At 46.5% G+C, this 20,543-nt stretch overlaps 1 protein-coding gene across 1 annotated transcript in view; it reads left to right on the forward strand.

Annotated features, from left to right (window-relative positions):
• NRXN3 (neurexin 3) overlaps positions 1-20,543 on the forward strand; it is a 1,496,747-nt gene that overhangs the window by 60,602 nt on the left and 1,415,602 nt on the right. Inside the window, exon 2 of the mRNA XM_053673404.1 lies at positions 3,337-4,758. Coding sequence (XP_053529379.1) covers positions 4,050-4,758 — 709 coding nt within the window. The 5' untranslated portion in view covers positions 3,337-4,049. The remainder of the gene's footprint in view (positions 1-3,336; positions 4,759-20,543) is intronic.

Here is a 20,543-nt window from a genome sequence, read left to right on the forward strand (position 1 = left end):
TTTTTTCATGTCTTGAGCCTTATCGTGCCCTTTAGAGGACCAAAGAAGGCTAAAGGATAAATGCCTGGGGCCATTGGCTTGAGCCTGTGATATTTAATATAAGGTGATCTTCAGCTTTTGGCCACTTTGGCAATTTCCCAGAAGCCACAGGAATGTCCAAAAACCAGGAAATAAATGGAAGGGCTTTAGGAGATAATGTGATAGACCCTAGACTATCATGTCCAGATAAACCCAATTCTGATGTAACTAGTTTTAAAATCAGATTCTGCCTGGCCCACAATGCAGACAGGGGAACATTGGTGCCTCCAATGCTGGGCTGGGCTGAAGGGAAGGACTGTGAATTTGACAAGAGAGGCTCAGCAGGCAGCATGGGATGGTTGCCCCAGAGCAGGCTGGGAAAATTTCCATGATTCTCCACACAGGGAAGTGTTCCTGGGCAGCTTAATTTTTTAACAGATTGCTAGGCTTGTACTACTTTGCCCTTTGGGGTCATCTAAGGTTGGCATCTGGAGAAGCCTGGGGGCTCAGGATTGCTGCCACTGTGTAAAGCAGGGTGAGGCCACTGCATGGAACAGAAGTCAAATGATCCACAGGGATGCACTTTGGCTTCTGTTTTTATGCTTCACTCTATTTACATGGGTTTCCTGAGCTGCCACTCCATGCCAAGGTCCTGTGGCAAGCACCATGGTGAAGCAGACTCTGCCCAGGATCTCCCCATCAATCTTCCCAAGCCAGGGCTCTTCATTACTGTGCTTTGTGTCTCTAAAGTACACTTGCCCCCACTCCTTTTTGATGCCCTCAAGGGTGAGAATGGTTTCTTACTCTGCTTTGATACAGCAGTGGCTGCAAGGAATCAGAGCTCAATAGATGGATTGAATCCAGCATGCCATTTAATTTATGCAGATAAATAAGTGACTTTCAGAGGCCCATAGATGAGTTGATAGTACACAGCAGTTTCAGAAAGTTTCTGGGACTGTTCATTTAGAGCATCTCCCATGTCCCTGCTCATCCATAATACTGGGCCCTTTGTTGGAATATCCTTGCTTCCCTCTGAGGGTCCCACTGGATTTAACCATCTGAACCTGGGTTTTGCCTATCATCCAGAGGAGTCTGGTCTAGATGGGCAGGATGAGGAATGGAGAGGAAAGTGGAGCAGCCAGGATAGTGTCACTGTGGTCACTTTCCCAGAAAGTGAAAACACTTTCTCATACACCCTGGGCTCTATTATATACCACATGATTTTTACATCCTTGGCTTATCAGTAATTCCAGGCTTGGGGTACCCCTTGCAAGAGGCATCTTCTTTCTGCTCACACCTGCCTTGCTTCCCCCTGGTCTAAATCAAATGCATGACTTGGAAGAGGAGAAAGGGGAGGAGCTGTCCTCTGAACACATTTTCCAAAAGTGGACCCTTTTCAATAATTTTATTTAAGGAAATATGTAGATGTCGCAGTTATTGAGACCAGAGGGAGCCCTCTTTTCAGGACAAGGATTGCTCCCCCCTGGGATGTTGCCTTTTGCCTTGGTTGCATACCTCCCATCACACAATGGGCACATTCTTAGAGACTGGGTCCTGTGTCATCATCTAGCCTCCTGACATTCACCTCTGGTCTTTCACTCACTCTATTCCAACAGCACCAGTCTCCAACATACCAGCCTGCTCTGCTCTTAAGACCTTTGCCTGGAGTATTGCTTCTGGAACATTCTTCTCCAATATTTACATGACTAATTCCCTCACGTACTTTCAAGGCTTTCTTTAAATCAAACCTTCCCAAAGACTCTGATTTATGGTGTTTGCCTGTTTCCATGGTATGAATACTCCTAGCATCATTGGTTTCATGCTACCAAAGTGACATCAACCAGCTCAAACATTTCTGAATTTTAACAGTTGGTTCTCACCAGCCCACGTGAGTGGCACTTCCATATCACTGCATCTATGTTCAAGTTAAGCATCAGTTGCACCACGAGGGGTGTCCACACTGCATTTTGGGATACAATGTGTGGACAAGACCTTTTACAGAACAAAGGCTTTCCTTATGATGGGTTCAGTCAGTCTGTTGTTGATAGTTTTTTTTTTTTAAATTCAGTGGAAATAGGTGTTTGTTTCTGGTTAAGGAATGGCATTTTCCTCTTCAAAGCAGAGGCAATGACTAGCTTTGCTAATGTGGTCATCATAAAAATAGTGAACAGTAATGGTCTGATAGAGACCAGGGTGAATTATCAAATACGTCAATTAACAAGCAGCAATTTGCACAGCTCTTGGCAATTACTCTCATTGCTCTCATGGGAACAGAAGAGTCTCCACATAGCTAGGGGGGCTGGGGTCTGCCTTCAGAAACCAGAGCACATACTTGACTGGATGCTGGTGGCTTTCCATCCAGTATAGAATGCATGTGATATGCCCTATACCTGTAACATTCCTTAACTATTCATTTGTTATCCATTCTGCAGTTGCCATGAATTTTTAAAAAGTATTTGTGTTTTAATGTACTGTTCCTACCTCCACAGACATACACACACCCACACATATGTCATACATCAATAACTGTTTTTCTCATCCCTTCCTCTCTGGAAATAAGAAAGGAAGGGACCTACTGTTCACTGAGCACCTACTATGTATATAGGCTCATGCTAAGATCTTCCTTGGAAAGAGACTACTATTTTCTCTACTTTATACATGAGCAAATAGAAGCTTAAATAGTTTTTAAAATGTACTTAAATTTTCACGTACAAGAACAAGTATTCAAACTCAGCCCTAAAACATATATTTCAACCTTTCCTCTAACATTTAGTAAAAGATGAGGATTTTTTGCTCATTATTCACCTTCTAATTTATTTTCACTGATTTTTACAAATATTTCTTTCAAAAATTAAAGGTGGGAATCTGTCTTAAGCCACCTACGTGCAAGCATAATCCAATTTTAAAGAATCTAAAAATATCTTAGTCATTTTCATGTCTCTTAATAGGTAAATAAGTTAAAATTATGTGTATTTGAATGCATAAAATGTTAGCGCTTAACTTAAAAATAACTTTGGCTATGTGATCCTGTGATATGAATATGGTAAAAATGTGCAGATAAGGCTTTGTGGGGTGGGTTCTGCCATTTTTGCATATGTGAAAACTGAGTACATCATCAGGAGCTGAGCTCTGGGTCCTGCAGTTGCCCTGGAAGAACCCTGGGCCTCCTTCCTGTTGGAAGCTCCAAGTGCTGTGGGAATCACTAGGATAGCCTGGCCCACAGTCCACACTCCATCAATGTTTGTGAAATAGGATGCAGTGTTATCCTGATACAGGCCTTAATCTTCCTCTCCTTTTCTCCTTCCTCCCCATCCCCAGTCTTTCCGCAGGTCTTTTTCTGGAATCCTGGGAAGCAGGTTATGGGCAGGACTGCCTCTGGCCCACACCATGAAGCCTGAGTCTGCTTCTGCTCTGCCCTGGGCCCTGCTCTGCCTGAGCACTCTGCTTCCAGCTGCCCTTCTCCCTGCAGCACCCTGCTGCTAGGGGGGTAGAACTTCAGGACTGGTATTTGACCCATTTCTACCTTTCACCTGGCTCACCTTACTGCTCACTCCTCCTCCATCACGGTACCCCGGACCCCAGCCCTGTCCCTGGCCTCCCTGGCTGGGGTGTTTTGGGGTCCAACGGGAGGAGTGCACTGCTGAAGGCTTTCATCTACCGGGCACCTTCTCCTCTTTGAATCAAGGCCTCCAGATCCACATGGATAACTGAGATCTTTTCTTGGAGAAAGTCACTTGGCTCCTCACTCCAGGCCCTCACTGACCCACCTGATTTTCCTCCTCTTCTGCTGCCCTGTCTTTTTCCTCTGCCTCTTTTGTGAATTTCTTGCTTGTGTGCCCATCTGGGGCTGTCCTCTTCACTTTCCTCCTTCCTCACCCTCTCAATAGTTGTGCTTGCAACTTCTTCCTCCTGTGTGCTCTCTGTCCCCCCACCCATCTCCTCTGCCCCTCTCCCTTCTCTGCAAAGAGGGGTCATTTCCTGAGGGCTGTCTCCAGCTGTCTGAACCTTGAGGCTCAGTCCTGGCAGCCACAATGAGTTTCACCATGCACTCAGTGTTCTTCACCCTGAAGGTGAGCGTGCTGCTGGGGTCCCTGCTGGGGCTCTGCCTGGGCCTTGAATTCATGGGCCTCCCCAACCAGTGGGCCCGCTACCTCCGCTGGGATGCCAGCACACGCAGTGACCTGAGCTTCCAGTTCAAGACCAACGTCTCCACAGGGCTGCTCCTCTACCTGGACGATGGTGGCGTCTGCGACTTCCTCTGCCTCTCCCTGGTGGATGGCCGCGTGCAGCTGCGCCTCAGCATGGACTGTGCTGAGACCGCTGTGCTGTCCAACAAACAGGTGAATGACAGCAGCTGGCACTTCCTCATGGTGAGCCGGGACCACCTGCGTACACTGCTGGTGCTGGATGGTGAGGGCCAGTCTGGGGAGCTACAGCCTCAGCGGCCCTACATGGATGTGGTCAGTGACTTGTTTCTGGGCGGAGTCCCTGCAGACATACGACCTTCTGCCCTGACCCTAGAGGGAGTACAGACCATGCCTGGATTCAAGGGATTAATCCTGGATCTCAAGTACGGCAACTCAGAGCCTCGGCTTCTGGGGAGCCAGGGTGTCCAGTTGGATGCTGAGGGACCATGTGGTGACCGTCCCTGTGAAAATGGTGGGATCTGCTTTCTCCTGGATGGCCATCCCACCTGTGACTGTTCTACTACTGGCTATGGTGGCAAGCTCTGCTCAGAAGGTAAGACCCTCTTCCCTATTCCTCTGTTCTTAGAACCTACCTACTGGGTTGGGTGAAGAGCAAGAGCTCTGATAGAAACCAGCTGTATCTTTAATGTGCACCTTTAGCTGCATGGTAGATAATGGGGTCCTTTTCCAAAGGAGTTAGTAAAGCTCCTTTTCTTGCTCTCAATGGAAAATCCATCAGATCTCAGCAGATAGAGAGTCCTGGCTATTCAGTCATGGGCTTCTTATTCAAAGGGCTGGGTGGAGTGACTGCATTATCTGTGCCCAGCCCAGCTCACTCCTTCCATCGAAGCACAGCTTAGCAGGATCAACATAAGGCAAGAAACCAGATAGAAATGGGCAAAGTGGTTATCTCTGTCCCTCCAGATCCCTTGAGAGATGGACCCTTGGGGAGGGATGGGAAACTCCCCATTGCTTCCTCCTTATAATCCCCAGCAGAAGGCATGCCTATGCAAAGAAGAACCAGGATGGATGGAGTGCAGGTCCATGCTTGACCCCACTGTAAACCCAGCCCTTCAGTTGTTCCCACATCTGCTGAGAGGCCCATAGAGGGTGGAGGAGGCATCTGGGGATGGACCATCTCTCTTCTTCATTCTAGCACTAGGATTTTTCATATGGAGTTCTTCTTTCATGTCCCCTCCTCTCCATGTATGAGAATGGTACAGGAAAGCACAGAAGATGACAACCCTTGTCCAGCCAAGCCACTGAAGGAGCCAGCAATACTCAGCATAGCCTTGGAGAAAGTCCCAAGTTCAACAACAACTTCCCAGGTAGAGGGAAGAAGGGGTTTGTGCCCAAGGGTGTAGGTTGCCCTCACCTTATTCACCAAATTCCAACTGTTTGGGATTAGATCTGAGAAGTGGCCCAGACTTGACCTAAAATCGAGATTCCTGGACTGCTGGACTCACTCAATGCCTAGATTTCAGTAGGAAGGACCATTGAAGAGACCAGGTATGTGAGAACTGGTCATGTGGGTATGTGTAGGGAGGTGGGATGAGGAAGAAGCAAAGAAGGTGCATTTTCTGTTATCCTTTTTGAGTGAGGCCCTGGATTCTTCTAGACATATCTGTGTTGCCATCTCATGCTGATGTTTTCATGGTGGCAGTGGGATGGTATAGAGCAGAATAGTGATGCTCAACCTTGGCTCCACATTAGGATCACCTGGATGAGTTTAAAGACTCTCAGGCCATAGCCCAGACCAATTTATTCAGAAGCCGGGGAGGTAGGATCCAAGCCTCTATATATGATTGAGGCTCCCCAGGTGATTCTATTGTGCAGCCAAGATTGAGAACCAGCAGGTCAAAGGAGATCACATAGGTGGGGTCCAGTAAATGTCTTAGCCCTGACTCCTAGGATCTCCTCATTGAGGTGAGGTTCCACTGCCTTGAAATTTGTAATGAGAAATAATGTCTGCAGGTGTTCCTCAAACTTTCCTAGAACAGCTGAACCCCTCAAGCTGGTTGTAGTTGGTAAGAACCTTAGTTACTAGTGGCCATTAAAATTTTTTTAAATCAAAACTAAGTTCATTTCACAGGTGAAAAGTGCTGGAGACTAGGACACCTTCCAGGTCTTTTTGGAGGCCTCGTGTAGGGCATGTGTGGGTGATCACAGGAGCATCCCTGGGTCTCTGCTGCTTCTTTCCTCTACTGGGTTGGGGTTTGCACCTTCCTTCCTTTGGATGGGCTACAGGACAGGCAGATGCAGGAGCTGCCTCTCATCCTTTTCTGGCTTCTTTTTTTTCTGCCATTGAACCCATTGGAAAAAGGGGTGGGGAGGTGGGGCCAAACCAATCCCAACCCACAAAACCACTTCAGGAATGATGTTATCCAAGCACTTCTCACAAGCAGGTGCCTTCTGGAGCTGACTGCTGTTCCAAAGCTTCTTGGCTTTGGAGAAAGTTCTCCCTGAAGACGCTGACATGATCACTTGTTTTTCATTCGCCCAAAGGATCTGTTCAGTACTCAGAACGTGTATTGAAAGCTGGCATTCTTCCTTTCTAGGGACCAGGGTGTCTGCAAGTGTGTTGTTAACTTGCTGATTATCCCTGATTGCATTTTTTGTGTTTAAAAAGAACTCATTTCCTCTGGGCAGGTCTGGATCAGCACTTTTCTGCAGGAAGACTCTGTATACTGTATGTGTATACAATTTGTCTTCTCTCTGTTTTTTGTATGTGTGTGGTCTGCAGCAGAATTTCTCTGAAGCAGATTTAAGATACATTTTTAATAGCTAAAAGCAATGTGTATGTTTTAATAATACTTCTTTTTACAGGGTTCAGATCTTCTCACGGCTATCGATTGATACTTCTATCTGTAGAAGGCAAACACACAGCTTAGCTCATTGATTCTCCTCTATGTAAATAGAAAAAAATAAATGGTGTAGTAAGAGGAACACTAGTCAGCTTGGAACAGAGCAGTATAAAGGCTGAAGTGAGGGCAGCTATTGGGGAAATGCCAGAATTTACTGTTGAGAAGTTGGAGCCTGTTGATCCTGGTAATTGTCATCATGTCTAATCAATCACAAAAATGCACCACAGGCTCTTAGAGAATACCTGTTCTCCCCACACATGTTAGTTTTTAGAGTAAATAGGAAAAACTCACCTGTGACATATTAAGGGGGAAAAAATCACAGCAGCTGCTAAGTGTCAAATAGATCTGCATTAAACAAGATAAATAGCCAAACAAGTGCCTGTCCATTTTCCTGAAGATAGCGGGTAGTGAGGAGACATCTATTTCCTCCCCTACCCCCAACCTCCTTTAAATTGCGCAGGTCACAAACTGAAACCAGGGGACTTATTCCAGCAGTCAGTCCTGTGTGCCAGACATCTGATTGTCCCAGTTTGTGAGATGGGCCCTACCATTTGATTGCACGAGGGCTTGCATTTGGTGTGGAAGACTCGTTTGTGCTTCATGCTTCAGCAGTTCAAGAGCAGAAAGAGCTGAGTGGGTTCCTGCAGCTTCAGATGGATGTGGCCAGGGCCTGTTGGAGGTACTCTCTGTGGTCCATTAGTTCCTAGCATGCTGGTGGTGTTGATGTTTGCTTGGACTGTGTGGCTTTCTATGGCCCAATGGCTCCCAAATGTCTCCATACTGCACCTCAGGAAGAATGCACAGAGGGCCCATCTCTCCTATAGACTTTGGTCTATTTTTATGCCCTGTTGGGTGTCTTCTCTGGGTGAGACCCAGAGGACACCAGAGATAGTTGCTGTGGGAGAGCTGGGCCTAGGGGTAAGAGGTCCTGGACACAGTGTCTTCTCCTTTGTGTGGTGAACGGCTCTTAGGTCTGACTACGGACTCGGCTCCACACAACCTGCATGGGAAGACTTTGTTCTTCATTCCAAGACTCCCAGTGCAATTAATGGTCACATTGAACATTTTGGTACCATGGAGGGAGGAGCCGCCCAGATTTTCACTTCTAGGTGTTATGTTTATGAATAAAATGTTTTGGTGCTTAACTTCAGATTTGTTCATGTTGCCATTTAGTCTTGCCTTTTCAGTCATGCTTTTGGAGGACAGAGTCCAGGTGATTGAAAATGATACTAAAATTATATCTCTATCTCTATATTTATCTTCTATATCTATATCTATGTATACATATCTGCCTTGGGATTTTGTTCAGCTATGGCACAGCAAATTCACCTGGTGCTTGCTTAGTATGTTCTTGTTAAGAGCAGCCTTGAAGCTCACTGGGCAACGAGGAGGTATGCTGAGATCCCTTCAGAGAGCAGGTCCCTCATGCATCATTGAGAGTTTGTCATTACCTTGAAATGAGTTTAAACTTGATTGCTCATTTTTAATCCATTCTTAGTTATGAATGTGCATGTATTGAATTTCTCAACAATCTTATGGTCATGAAGAATTGATTCATATCCAAGGTGTATGCATTGCAGCACTAGTCTCCCTGAAGGGTTCATTTTGCATGGTGTCAGCCTGTTGGGGCCAGGTAGGGTGGGGCCAGGGAAAGATGGAGAAGGCCTCGCTGGCTGACCTCTAGTCCAAAATCTCATTATGTGGGCCAGCCATCTATTCCTGCTGAAGTAGGCAGGTGTACAAACCACAAGCTGCTTGTCTTGAGTCTCAACTGTGAAGTTTTCAGAAGTTGGGAACCTGCAGTGGAGTACAGTGGTAGGCGTTGGTGACAGGGGCCAGGCCCTTATTACAATACAAGCACTGTTGTGTGGTGCCTGCCAGTTTCCCACTCCCCATCTCTCCTACTTTCTGAAGCTGACATGCTCCTCCAGTTAATTTGATTGATGCTCAACACCACTGCGTGGCCTTGGTATGCCTTCCTGAAAGTTAATTTCAATCACTTTTCTTTTTATTGAGAATTTTGTGACTCTTCCCCCATTTCTCAAAGCCAGAACTAAGATGGGATGGTTTTCCAAGAGAAGATGCTTACCTGAGCATTTACCGAGGGCAAAAGACATCAGATGCTGGAGTTGGGTACCAGTGATTGCCACAGCTGGATCCTCATGTTCTGGGCACTTGCGTAGAAACACAATCACTTCCCCTCCCCCTTCTGAGTGCACAACCTGCCAGAATTGTAATGAGCTTTGTTTCTAATCTGTGTCCGCCCTAAAAGGGTCTAGGTGGTTGGGGCTGGAGGGAGTTGTGAGTAGTCAGAGGGTCAAGGCTAACTCCTTTCAGCATCCTTCTCCCCAGGATGGAGCCCCTAGCACAGAAGCAAAACCTTGAAACACACACAAAGGAGGACTGCTGCTTCTGAGACATGGTGCCCCACCCGCATTCAGGCTAGGTGGGACCAGCCCAGCCAGCAGGGGCTGTCGCTAAACGGAGCCTGAATAGGGGTCTGATTGCTCTTTTTCCCTCCTCTCCTCCTGATTACCAAATGAAATTGCCTGGGTGTGCTGTATGCTAAATGGTGGAGCAGCCGCCTGCCACTTGCTCCAATAATCCCTCTTTTAACTGTTGAGGGAAGAGTAGTTTTTTTTAACAGTGCCCCCCCCCCCCATGCCAAATAGCATCTCTGCCTCCTTCAGAGAAAGAAGACCCTTCTTCCTCGTTCCCTTCAGCAGGGTGAGAGCAGCCGTCTTCCTTTGCAGAGCCTGCACAGCAGCTGCAGAGGGGGTGGGCCTGGGGTGATGCTTCAGCCCAGATTCAGCACTGTTGAGGGTCAGCATGCATTTTGCCAGGGGCCTTGAGTGGCATGTGAACTTGCATTTGCATTTGGTAATGAGACACCACAGGCCCAGTGCTGGGGGCTAATTATCTTCAAGTCCCCTATCTCCCTTTGCAGGCTGCCTTGGAAAGATGGTTTCCAGGTCCTGGGGCAGCTGCCCATCAGCTGGGTCCCCTCTCTCCTTCACAGGACAGAAGGGGTGGGGGGGTGGGCTGTGCTTGGGGGAGGGGACTAGCATACCCAACCCCTAGGACTCCTATTGCCCTGCAGTCACTGGCTCTGCAGCATGTGTCCAGGGCAGTGAAGCCCCAGACATGGATCTAGAGTGAGAGAGGCTCTGGACAGGGTCAGGTACCTTCCCTGGACAAAAATAGTAGTGATGTAACTATTACTACTACTACTGTTATTAAATACCATCAAATGCCAGACATCCTGGGTGCTTTATATGAGTCGTCTCATCGGACCCTCACAACACTCCTAGGTTGTTCATATCATTAACTATCCCCATTTTATAGATGAGGAAATGGAGAAGTAGAGAAATTTGGGACTTGAATGAAGTTTAGTGTAGTGGTTAAGAGCGTGGCTTGTGGAGTGAAAAAGATTTGAATTTAAATCTGGGCTTGTCCATGTATAAGTCATATGTCTTTGGAGAAGGTTTTGGAAGCTTCAGTATCCTAATCAATAATAATAATAATAATAACGGCAGCTAATAATCATACAACACCTACTCTATGCCTGTACTGTCTTAACCGCTTTGCTTCTATCAGCTCTTGTAACCCTCACAATCACTCTTGACCCACTTTATTGTTATTCGCACTTTGTAGAAAAGGATCGAGAGGTTAAGTGACTTACCCAAGGTTGCACAGCTAATATGAAGCAAAGCTGGGGTTTGTGTGTGGGCAGTGTGGCTTTAGAGCCCACACTTGACTACTGTGCCATCTTGCCTTACAGCAAAGCAAGGATAATAAGAAATCATACTTTATGGGATTGTTGAGAGCATGAAATGAGACAAAACCTATAAAGGTATAAGCATAGACTCTGGGAAAAAACAAGTTCTGACTCTGGGCTGTTGGTCTCCTGATGTATACAAGAAGAAACTGTATCCAGTTGGTTTCACAGGTTTGGAGCTTTTCTTTGAGTTCCCCTCAGCTCTGCCATTTTCCTTCACCCCAGTTTGAGAGGTGGCAGAGATAAAAGGAGGGGGAATTCCAAAGGGTGTAGAATCCAATTTCATGGCCGTTTGCCCCTGCCCAAGAGTATGGGGTCACTGAGCATAGGTTGTGCCTTTTGGACTGTGTACCCAGCTCTTTGTTGGCAAATGCGACATTCTGGCCCCTACAGCAACCTGATGGGGCAGGTGGGGAAGGTAGGCAGGCCTTACCATCCCACTGAAAAGGTGAGCAGACCACACCTGAGGTGCCTTTGAGCCTCTTGTGAGTGTGAGGGCAGGTGTCTCTGGAACCTGAGAGCCCAGGTCCTCACCACAGCGGTTTTGTTTTGTTCCTTGGCTCCCTCCTCAATTAATGCAAATGGCCTGTGTCTCCATGGTGAAATGGAGCATTGCCTTGCTGGATGCCGACGATAAGCAAAATGTCAAACTCCTGGTGTAGGAGGTTATCAGCTAGACCAGTCTCCGGGGACCTGCTCGTCCCAGTCGGAGGAGAAAGAAAGAATATGAGAGCAGGAGAGAGAATGAAATGAATGATTCGCAGCATTTGATTCTTACCCTCAAGACACTGGTTTGAAATCAAGTGACTGGGATTGGACCCATGGGTCCTGTGGCAGTTGGAGCAAACTACATGATGCCGGAGCATCACTGGACAGCGTGACCTCTGCAGACTTACCTTTGGTTTCCCAGGTGCCTGGAAGCACACAGCATCCCACGCAGGGTTGGCGGTAAAAGACAGAGCTCCTGGATGACCTGGCCAGACTCCTCCTGGCTCTCCTGCTGCCTTCTGACTCTCTCTGCAGATAACAAAACCAAACTCCCTTCCTCTGTTTGTTCTTCTCTTTTCCATTGTGTGTGGGAGGGGGCATTATTACAGAGGCGGATTCATCATGTAACTAAAGTTGTTACATATCCTCACTCACGTGGGCCCCTTCCAAGGCCGTGTACTTCATTCTGCATTTATAACTCTTTTCTTAAGGAGTCCTCAGTATCACATGTTCCCAGCCTCAGCTCTGTGCATCCGCCTCTGTCAAGATGTGTTGCTGTCTGGTGACAGCAATGTGGCTCTGGGTGTGTGTGTGATTCCCTGATGACCTATGACCCTTCATCACAGACGACTTTTCCTTCACTTCATAACCAACAGAGCTGGAACAGCCACAGGGAGCGGATGAGGGCATGTAGGAATATGGTTTGGGGAGGTGTGCGGGGAGGAGGAGACATCTAGGAGGTCCATTGGTAAAGAGAGGAAGAGTTTGGAAATGTTTGCCGTAGATTTGGAGGAACGAGTTGGTGTTTAAACAGGGGGAAACCCTGGTCGCCCTCCAGAGATTTCCCCAGGCGAAGCTGGGATGTTTGGTTTGCCGTGGCTCGGAGGGGGACTGTGTTACAGGTGACAGGCTGCGGCGGACGGAGGAGAGTCAGGCAGCGTGCTCTGCAGGCCTGTCTCCGTGATCTATCTGGGAACTGACAGTGCCAGTGGGTTGTCATTACGGCTGTTGTTCTCCAGAAATTGATGTGTTTGGATGACCTATTTAAAAGCAATAGGAGGCTCCCTTTAAATGTATCATTCTCTATATCTGCTCTCAGACCTCCAACAATGTCCACAATGTTTCTAAATAATGTATTTTCCAAAGTTAAAAAAATTTTAAGCCAAGAACCAGTACCAGCAGCTTTTAGAAACAAATTGATCTCACAGTCATCTAGCCAAACCACCCAGCGCCACTCTGATAAAACTGACTTTGCATGTGGTCCTCGAGACTGTGAATGCTTTGAGCTGATTCTGGGCAGGGTGCGGGGGCAGGCACTGTATTCTGGAAGGGTATGAGAAGTCTTGAAGATGTGGAGATGAAAGAAAGGCAGTTGCATGAGCTATAGGCACCTTGAAGCTCCTGGCTTAAGCTGTGAAATGCAGTTAGGATCCTTTTGGTTTTACTGAGGCTTTTATTTAAATACAGTTAGTTTCTGTGTAGCTGAGAAAATGACTCTGGGGAGGTTTGCCTTCAAGTTTCTCCACGAAACTATGCATCTGATCCTCTCGCCTGCCGACCTGGCCCTCCTGCAGCGGTCCGCTTGCCTGTGCAAAGGCCTCAGAGGACAGAGTCTGGCCGCCCAGTGGTTGTTGGTGTCCTAGGGCTGGTGCCTCCACCGTGGCAGGCAGTGCTTTCCGGGCAGCTCCATAACCTCTCCTCCGGGGGTGGTCTCAGTGTGCTGCCCATAGCCCCCGCAGAACAAAGACGTTGTAGCGTGAGAGTGCAGCTTATTTACTTAATAAGTTGCTTTCAAATAAAAACAAGTGCCCCGGCCGGGTCCGGTATTTGGTTGGAGCATCATTCCATGCACCAAAAGTTTGCAGATTCTATTCCCTGTCACAACATATACCTAAGTTGCAGGTTCAATCCCCTGTTGTGGCACACTCAGGAGGCAACAAATCAATGCTTCTCTCTCTCTTTTCCTCTCTCTCTGAAATCAATAAACATATCCTCCAGTAAGAATTTTTTAAAAACCCACACAAAGAGGGATGACTGAAATCATTTACCTGTGATCCATGGAAGAGGATTGGCAAAGCTGGGAAGTCATCAGACACTTGTGGTCCCATTCTTCCTCATTCTCTCAGGCTTCTTTCCCTTCCAGGAGGGGTCCTGTCTCTTGCATGGCCCCGGAAATGGGGAAGAGTGGGCTCCAAGGGTGTTAAGCCTCTTACCCATGGGAGTGTTAAAAGATGATTCCTGGCTGGTGTAGCTCAGTGGATTGAGCACGGGCCTATGAACCAAAGGATTGAGGTTCAATTCCCAGTCAGGGCACATGCCTGTGTTGCAGACCAGTTCCCGGTAGGGAACACACCAGGGGCAACCATACATTGATATTTCTCTCCCTCTCTCTTTCCCTTCCCCTCTAAAGATAAGTAAATAAAATCTAAAAAAAAATATATATATATATAAAAAGATGAGTCACTCTACAGTGTATTTGCTTGATCTGGGTCGGGAAAGACGGGGCTGGAGGCTGAGGCGATGTTCTGTGAGTCCCTCTCAGGCTTCTCCTGGTATATGAATGAAATGCACAGGGATCCCACAACCTGTGCAGAAGATGGTGTGGCATTTATATGACCTCCTGGTCAGGGCTTTGCCCCCTGTGTAGTGCATTGGAAACCAGGGCACATGATGGAAAATCATGAAATAAGTTCAGCGGGGATTTTAAGGGTCATTGGGATGAACTACTCAATTCCCATCCTCTTTTCCTCTGTACATTTGTTCCACCCACCCCCTGCCACCTCCAGTCAACTGCAGTGGTGGGGGCTCAGTGCTTTTCAAGGTAGGCTAATGCGTCTCTGATCACTGCTATTAGGAAGCCAGCTCTTCCTGCATCAGGCCAAAGTCAGCTTCCCAGCCACTTCTGCACTGGTCCTCATTCTAATAAAAGCATCTGACCTTTGCAATGGGCCTTGTGGGTGAGGGGTGGGCCATAACATTTCTTGATGATGCTTCGCAGGAAATAACCCTGTGTCAAGGTAAAATTCATAAGGGATTCTCTAATATGGCACTAGCGGTGCACACACCACTGAGTTATTTAGAATTAACTGCTTGTGATTAATCTTAAACAATGGGGGAGGCATTGGTGTGGGAAGAGAGTCTGATGTAAGCAGGTGATTCATGCTCCACTCATTCTGTTCCTGGGGAACTTGCACTCTGAAAAATTCGTGTCATCCCATCTCTGGCTTTATTATCTGTGCCTCATTTCATCCCCTAAGATGTCCCATCGTCCTCCATACACAGCTAGCTTTCAGCATCTGAATTTCCAAGGAGCCCCCCTGGAAATCTCTAATGGCCCAGCAATAAGATGAGAAGTTCTAAAATGCCATGTAACAGAGGAAAATGGAATTGGATTGGACTTGCTGGGCAAGTCCATCCTGGCAGCCAGAGTCAGACACCCCAAAAGATATCAAGATTTTGCTAAAAAGTCTAACAGGATGCTTAAAATAAAAGATAAGGGCCTGAGATGGAGCAGTATTGAGAAGCTGCTCCTAGAAACTGGCCTTGGAAGCATGTGCTCTATCTGAGAATGCTTCTTACGCTGCTAGGTTGCTCTGGGTGTCCCATGTTGTTGGTTCTGCTGGGCAGAAGTCTCCTGGGGAGAGGGATTTGGTGAGCTCAGAAGATGTCATTCCTGCATTGGCATAGACTGGAATTCCCTCCTGCACCCCAAAGGGGCTGAGGTTGGTCTTGGCTCTCAACCATCTCCCCATTGCCAGTCACCTTGCTGACACTACAGTTAAGAGAGGAGACCTATGTTATAATTCTGGGTTTAAAATAGTTTAATTTTAAGAGCAAAACCCACAGACATAATTTTGAGTCCAAGCATTGAAATGTACCCAGAGCCACTGGCTTCAACTCTGAGGTCCCATTGTCCAGCCAGGCTCCATGGACTCCAAGCATGTGCTGGGGCTTGGGTCTGACTATCTCACAGTCAAGTGGTAATGGCCACATATGAAGAAGATGGTTGAGTTTTAGTTGCTGTAGAGACTTTGCTGTTTGTTTTTCCTGATGTTGAGTTTTCAGCCTTGTGTTAATGCAGAGCAGGGCTATTTTTTCCCCTAGTAGAATATATAACCAGTGGCTACATTTTAATGTGTCTCTTGGCTCCCTTTGCTTTCACATCCTTAATACAAGTTGCAGTAGCTCAGCTGGGTTTCCTAGTTCCTGTTGTAGAAATGTACATGAAGAGGTACTCTCTTTGAGAACTATAAAACGAGAAATAAAGATGGAACTCTATTGCCCTTTGTTAATTACTGGACATACAGGCTCGCGTGGTAAATGTGACATTTCTGGTATATGACAAAAAGCAAGTGCTCAAAAAAAGTTTGTTGTCTTGATAAAGCACATTGTGTGTGTGTGCATGTGTGAGTGTGTATTCATATTTTGCATGCACACACATCTGTGTTCATGCATGTATGTATGTGCTCACTAATGAGTGATGGATGGATGCAGGGCCCCAGGAATGAGAGCTCAATGATGGCTGTTGAATGATTTAATCAGTGAGGTCAGATATGACTTGGACCAGAGTGGCATGGGCCACCATTGGAAATGCTTTCTCTTTTTCAGGGGGAAACATGGTATGTTTACTGTAGGAAAGTTTTTGTTGAATCTGGGTCAAGCACATACACAGTCCACTTGGTTTGATCTACTTGAGACAGACCAGAGAGACGGTTTTTGTTGTTGTTTACAAACCAATGGTTTCCTGTAACAATTATAGGCAGCAGCCAGCCTGGGACCATGTAAATGTGTGTGGAATGGCTGTTTGAGACAGGCACGTTGTAGTCACTGGAGATGGAGAGACCACATTAGCTTCTGTGGATTCCCTGGAGAAGACGAGGCTCCCTGGGGACAGGATAATTGTCCTCGGATAGCGGAAGAGCTGCCATGTAGAGGAGGGAGTGGATACAGGACAGGAGACTTGAAGGGACTGGAGCTACAGAGGAAGACTTTTGATGCGTAGAGCTGTTGGACCATGAAATACATACCTTTACCAAGCCCAGTCACAGGAAGGGGTATAGCAGATGCTGAAGTGACACCTGTCGGGAGTGTGTGCTTGTATGTATGTGCCTCCAAGGCCAGGACTCCATGAATCTGGAGCTGTCAGCAGCCAGATGCACCCTATGTTCGATCATATATATCCCCAGACTTTCAGAGTGTGGGGAGATTACTCTCTAGATCAGTGGCCTTGAAAAGGGGGCACATGTAAGACCATTTTAGGGGAATTTGGTAAGGAAACAACAAAATCTATGGTTAACTTACATGCAAATAATTTATAAATAAATATTCATTTATTGGAAAAACATGGTAAAATTATTTTTTTCTAATGGGGAGTTTGGTCAGAAAGGTTTGGAGGCCACTTTCGTGGACATTTCTCTCTCTTTAATCAGTTACAATTACTCTTGGCTTCCTGTTGAGGTCCCTCACCCCTGGGGCTTGCAGCTTTCAGGTGGAGGCTGATATCAAATGTTCCTGATGCCCATGGTATGTGTTGACTCTTCTGCTCTGTCTTTAGCCCTGTGTGTGGTGTGGTGATTGACCTGGCCAGGTGATTTTGGAGGGCCCCATGTGAAGATACTGCAGTCACACCTCCCTCCTTCCAAAGTCTCAGTGTTTGGAACTTATACAAATGGCCCCTGACTGACAATGGTTCCATTTATGATTTTTGGACTTCACAATGTTGCCAAAGTGATAGCATTCAGTAAAAACCATTCTTCAGTCTGGAGTTTTGGTCTTTTCCTGGGCTAGTGGTGTGAGGTGCAATTCTCTCTCCTAATGCTGGGCATTGGCAGTGAGCTATGGCCCCAGTCAACCCTACAATCACAACTGTAAATGACTGGTACTCTCAGGGGTCTCCAAACTTTTGGCCTCTCTGGGCCACACTGGAAAAAGAAGAGTTGTCTTGGGCCACACATTAAATACACAAAAACATAAAAACTGAAGGGTTTAAAAAAAAAGGGTTTAAGTAAATTTTACGATTTTGTGTTGGGCTGCATTCCTAGCCATCCTGGGTCTCATGCGGCCCGTGGGTTGGACACCCTTGCCAGAGTGTTCATTGTGTTGGATGATTTTGCCCAAGTCCAGGCTGAGCACGTTCAAGGTAGCCTGGGCTAAGCTATGATATTTGGTAGGCTATCTCTGTGTTAAATGCATTTTCAGCTTTTGATATTTTCAACTTAGAATGGATTTATTGGGACTACTATATCAGAGCTACTTTCAAAGTCATGGTGTTTACTAGGACAACTTTGGAATGTGTAAGGGACCAAAGTCTTTGGAGTATCTGGAAGCATTAGCAAAACATTCAGTGATGCATAATCATCTATTTGTAGGGACAGGCCATCTGTTTACTGGAATAAGTTCACTCTTTTCATATTCATGGAGCGAGTGCCTCTTACATACCATGTAGTCCTTGCCCTTGAGGAGCTTATGGTCTACTTGAGAGCCTGTCAAGCCAACAGGTGGGAAACACATTAGAGCTGCTCATATACTAGGGAGAATGCTTGTAGAGTAGCTCAGAAAGGAGCATCCCACCCTGCTTGGGGTGGGGGCCGGGTTGGAAGAAATCTCACAGTGGAAACTTGGGTGGGACTGGGAAGCCATATTTAATAGCCGAGGAGGAAGGGGCATTCAGGGCAGCCCTATGAATCAGCAGATGCTATTCCCCATCGTTTGCAGTGGTTAATGTGGCCTGTTCGAAGGACTGAGGCCCATGGAGAATAATAAAAGAAGTTAGGCAGGTAGGTCTTAGACACTATGTAAAGATTTTAGACATTATTTCTTCCTACATTTGGGAGCAGTCAGAAGTTTTTTATTTGGGTAGTGGTGGTCAGATTGGAATTTTAGAAAGAGGGCTCTAGAGGCATTTTGCATAGTGGATTGGCTGGTGACTAGGGAGGCGAGAAGGGGCCGTGGTGTGGTTCCGGTGAGAGAGAAGAGCCTATACAGGGTGAGGAGGGTAGTGATGGAAGAAGTGGCCGACTATAGAGATGTAAGGGAGAGAAACTTAATAATTGGAAAGGCAGTGACTTTGAGTATTTTGAGGCTCAGGCTGCCTGGCTTTGACACACACACAGGCTGTGCAAACTTGGGCAAAGAACTTAACTTCTCTGTGTTTCAATAGCACCATCTGTGAAATGGGGATAATAGTGCCCACCATTTAGGATTGCTGTGAGGTTTACATGATCTAGTGCACATAGAATGGTTAGAACAACATTTAGCACATAGTAAGCATTTGGTGGGTATTAGCCATTATTAAAAATTATTACAGATTATCAATTATTATTGAAAAGGGGAAGGAGGAGTTTTGATAACATGTTCTGCTTTTAGATATAACTAGGATAGGAAGGTCAGTGGGAGGAGCATATTCGGGGTGAAGGTGGAAGAAAGGTAATAATACATTTTGGTTTGTCTGCATCCTAACTTCTCTACAGAACCTGTGGGACACCTGCAGGGAGATGGGCAGAGGCAGGTAGGAGCAATGGCTGTTTTAGGGGGTGAGGGAAGGTTTGGCACAGATGAGGTTGTCCAGGCAAGGAGTGTAATTGGAAGGTGAAGAAGGCTAACTTTGAAACCTTGGGGAACCTTAATATTTAGTAGGGTAGAGGAAAAGGAATCCATGAGATAGACTAAAGCAGATGAACAGAGATGTAGCAGGGAACTAGGAACCAAAGAAAGTTCCTTAAAATTCTCCACTGGTCAAACAATGACAGAGTACACCTTCTTAACCTGGCTGAAGTTGGGGCTCGCATGTCAGTGTAATAAAATGGCATAAAAAATTACATATTTTAGTTTCAAAGATTATTCACATTGGCCTTTCTTCTACCTTTAATTTAATGAGGTAATTGAGAAAATTTCTACAAATAGAAATTTGAGAAAACTTCTGCAGATAGAAACTTAAGACTCATGTATCCATGATGAACCTTAGGATTTTGGATGTTTTACATACGATAGGGTTTCTAGCTCCTAGAGTATCACAATCCAACAGGAATCAAGGACTTAACAATCTGAAAGAAACCAACCCAGAGAAATGAGGTGACTCTGCCCAAGATCAGCAAGTTGGCATTCTGATTTGCACTCTGCTTTTCTTTGAGACTGTGTATGTTAACCATGAAATGCCTTGGCTACATTTTTCCTGGAGTTGAGTACCAGCACTGATGCTCAGCTCAGGGCCACACCTTCCCCTGGTGTTGGGGGAGAGAGTCCTCTGACTCTGGTCCTTGTGAGCTGAAAGAACCAGATGCCCCAGAGTGGAGGAACACAAGCCCCTGGATCAGCAGCCCACTGGGTCAGGGGCTCGTGATATCAGTGCTCATAATTAATTCACTTGTGGTTTCTGTATTCCTGCCCAGGCCTGAAGAGCTTGGAAAGGAAGCAAAATACTTTTGTAAGGAAATCAAGTTTCGGCTCTGCTTGTCTGCTTGCTGCTTTCCTTCTGTTTTTGACTCTCCCGGGCCTGGAGATGGGGGCAGGATGTGTTTCAAATGCTTGCTGTGCATTACAGTTTTCCAGGAATTTTAGGACACAGGAATTTTTACCCAGCTGTGTTGTGTATTGCTGTTCAGCAATCTGAAGTTGCTTATCTAGCGCAAGTCAGAACGGGGAGCCTAGGGAGGAAGGGGAACGCCTTCAAATGTTTTTCTAAGCAGAAGAAATTGAGGTGTTAGGGGCCCAGCTGGTGTGTGATGGGAAGCAAGAAATGGAGCCTACATGAGCATGCATGCTCATATGAAACCTCTTACTCGTGTTTTCCAAGAAGTACCTTGTTCCACCTTCTACAACAACAGCAAGCACTGAGGGCCCACCGTGTGGCATAAGCAGTGCGTGCGGATAACTGAACAAGACAGGTAGGCCTTCGTGCTCAATTAACCACACAATTACTAAGTGATGGATGCTATGAAAGGAGAGACATGGCCTAACAGTGCCTCTTAATGCCTAGCAGGGTGAAGACTC

This window comes from Artibeus jamaicensis, unplaced genomic scaffold (assembly GCF_021234435.1).
Source record: "Artibeus jamaicensis isolate MK-2021 breed Jamaican fruit bat unplaced genomic scaffold, CSHL_Jam_final contig_851, whole genome shotgun sequence".
Taxonomy (NCBI): Eukaryota; Metazoa; Chordata; class Mammalia; order Chiroptera; family Phyllostomidae; genus Artibeus; species Artibeus jamaicensis.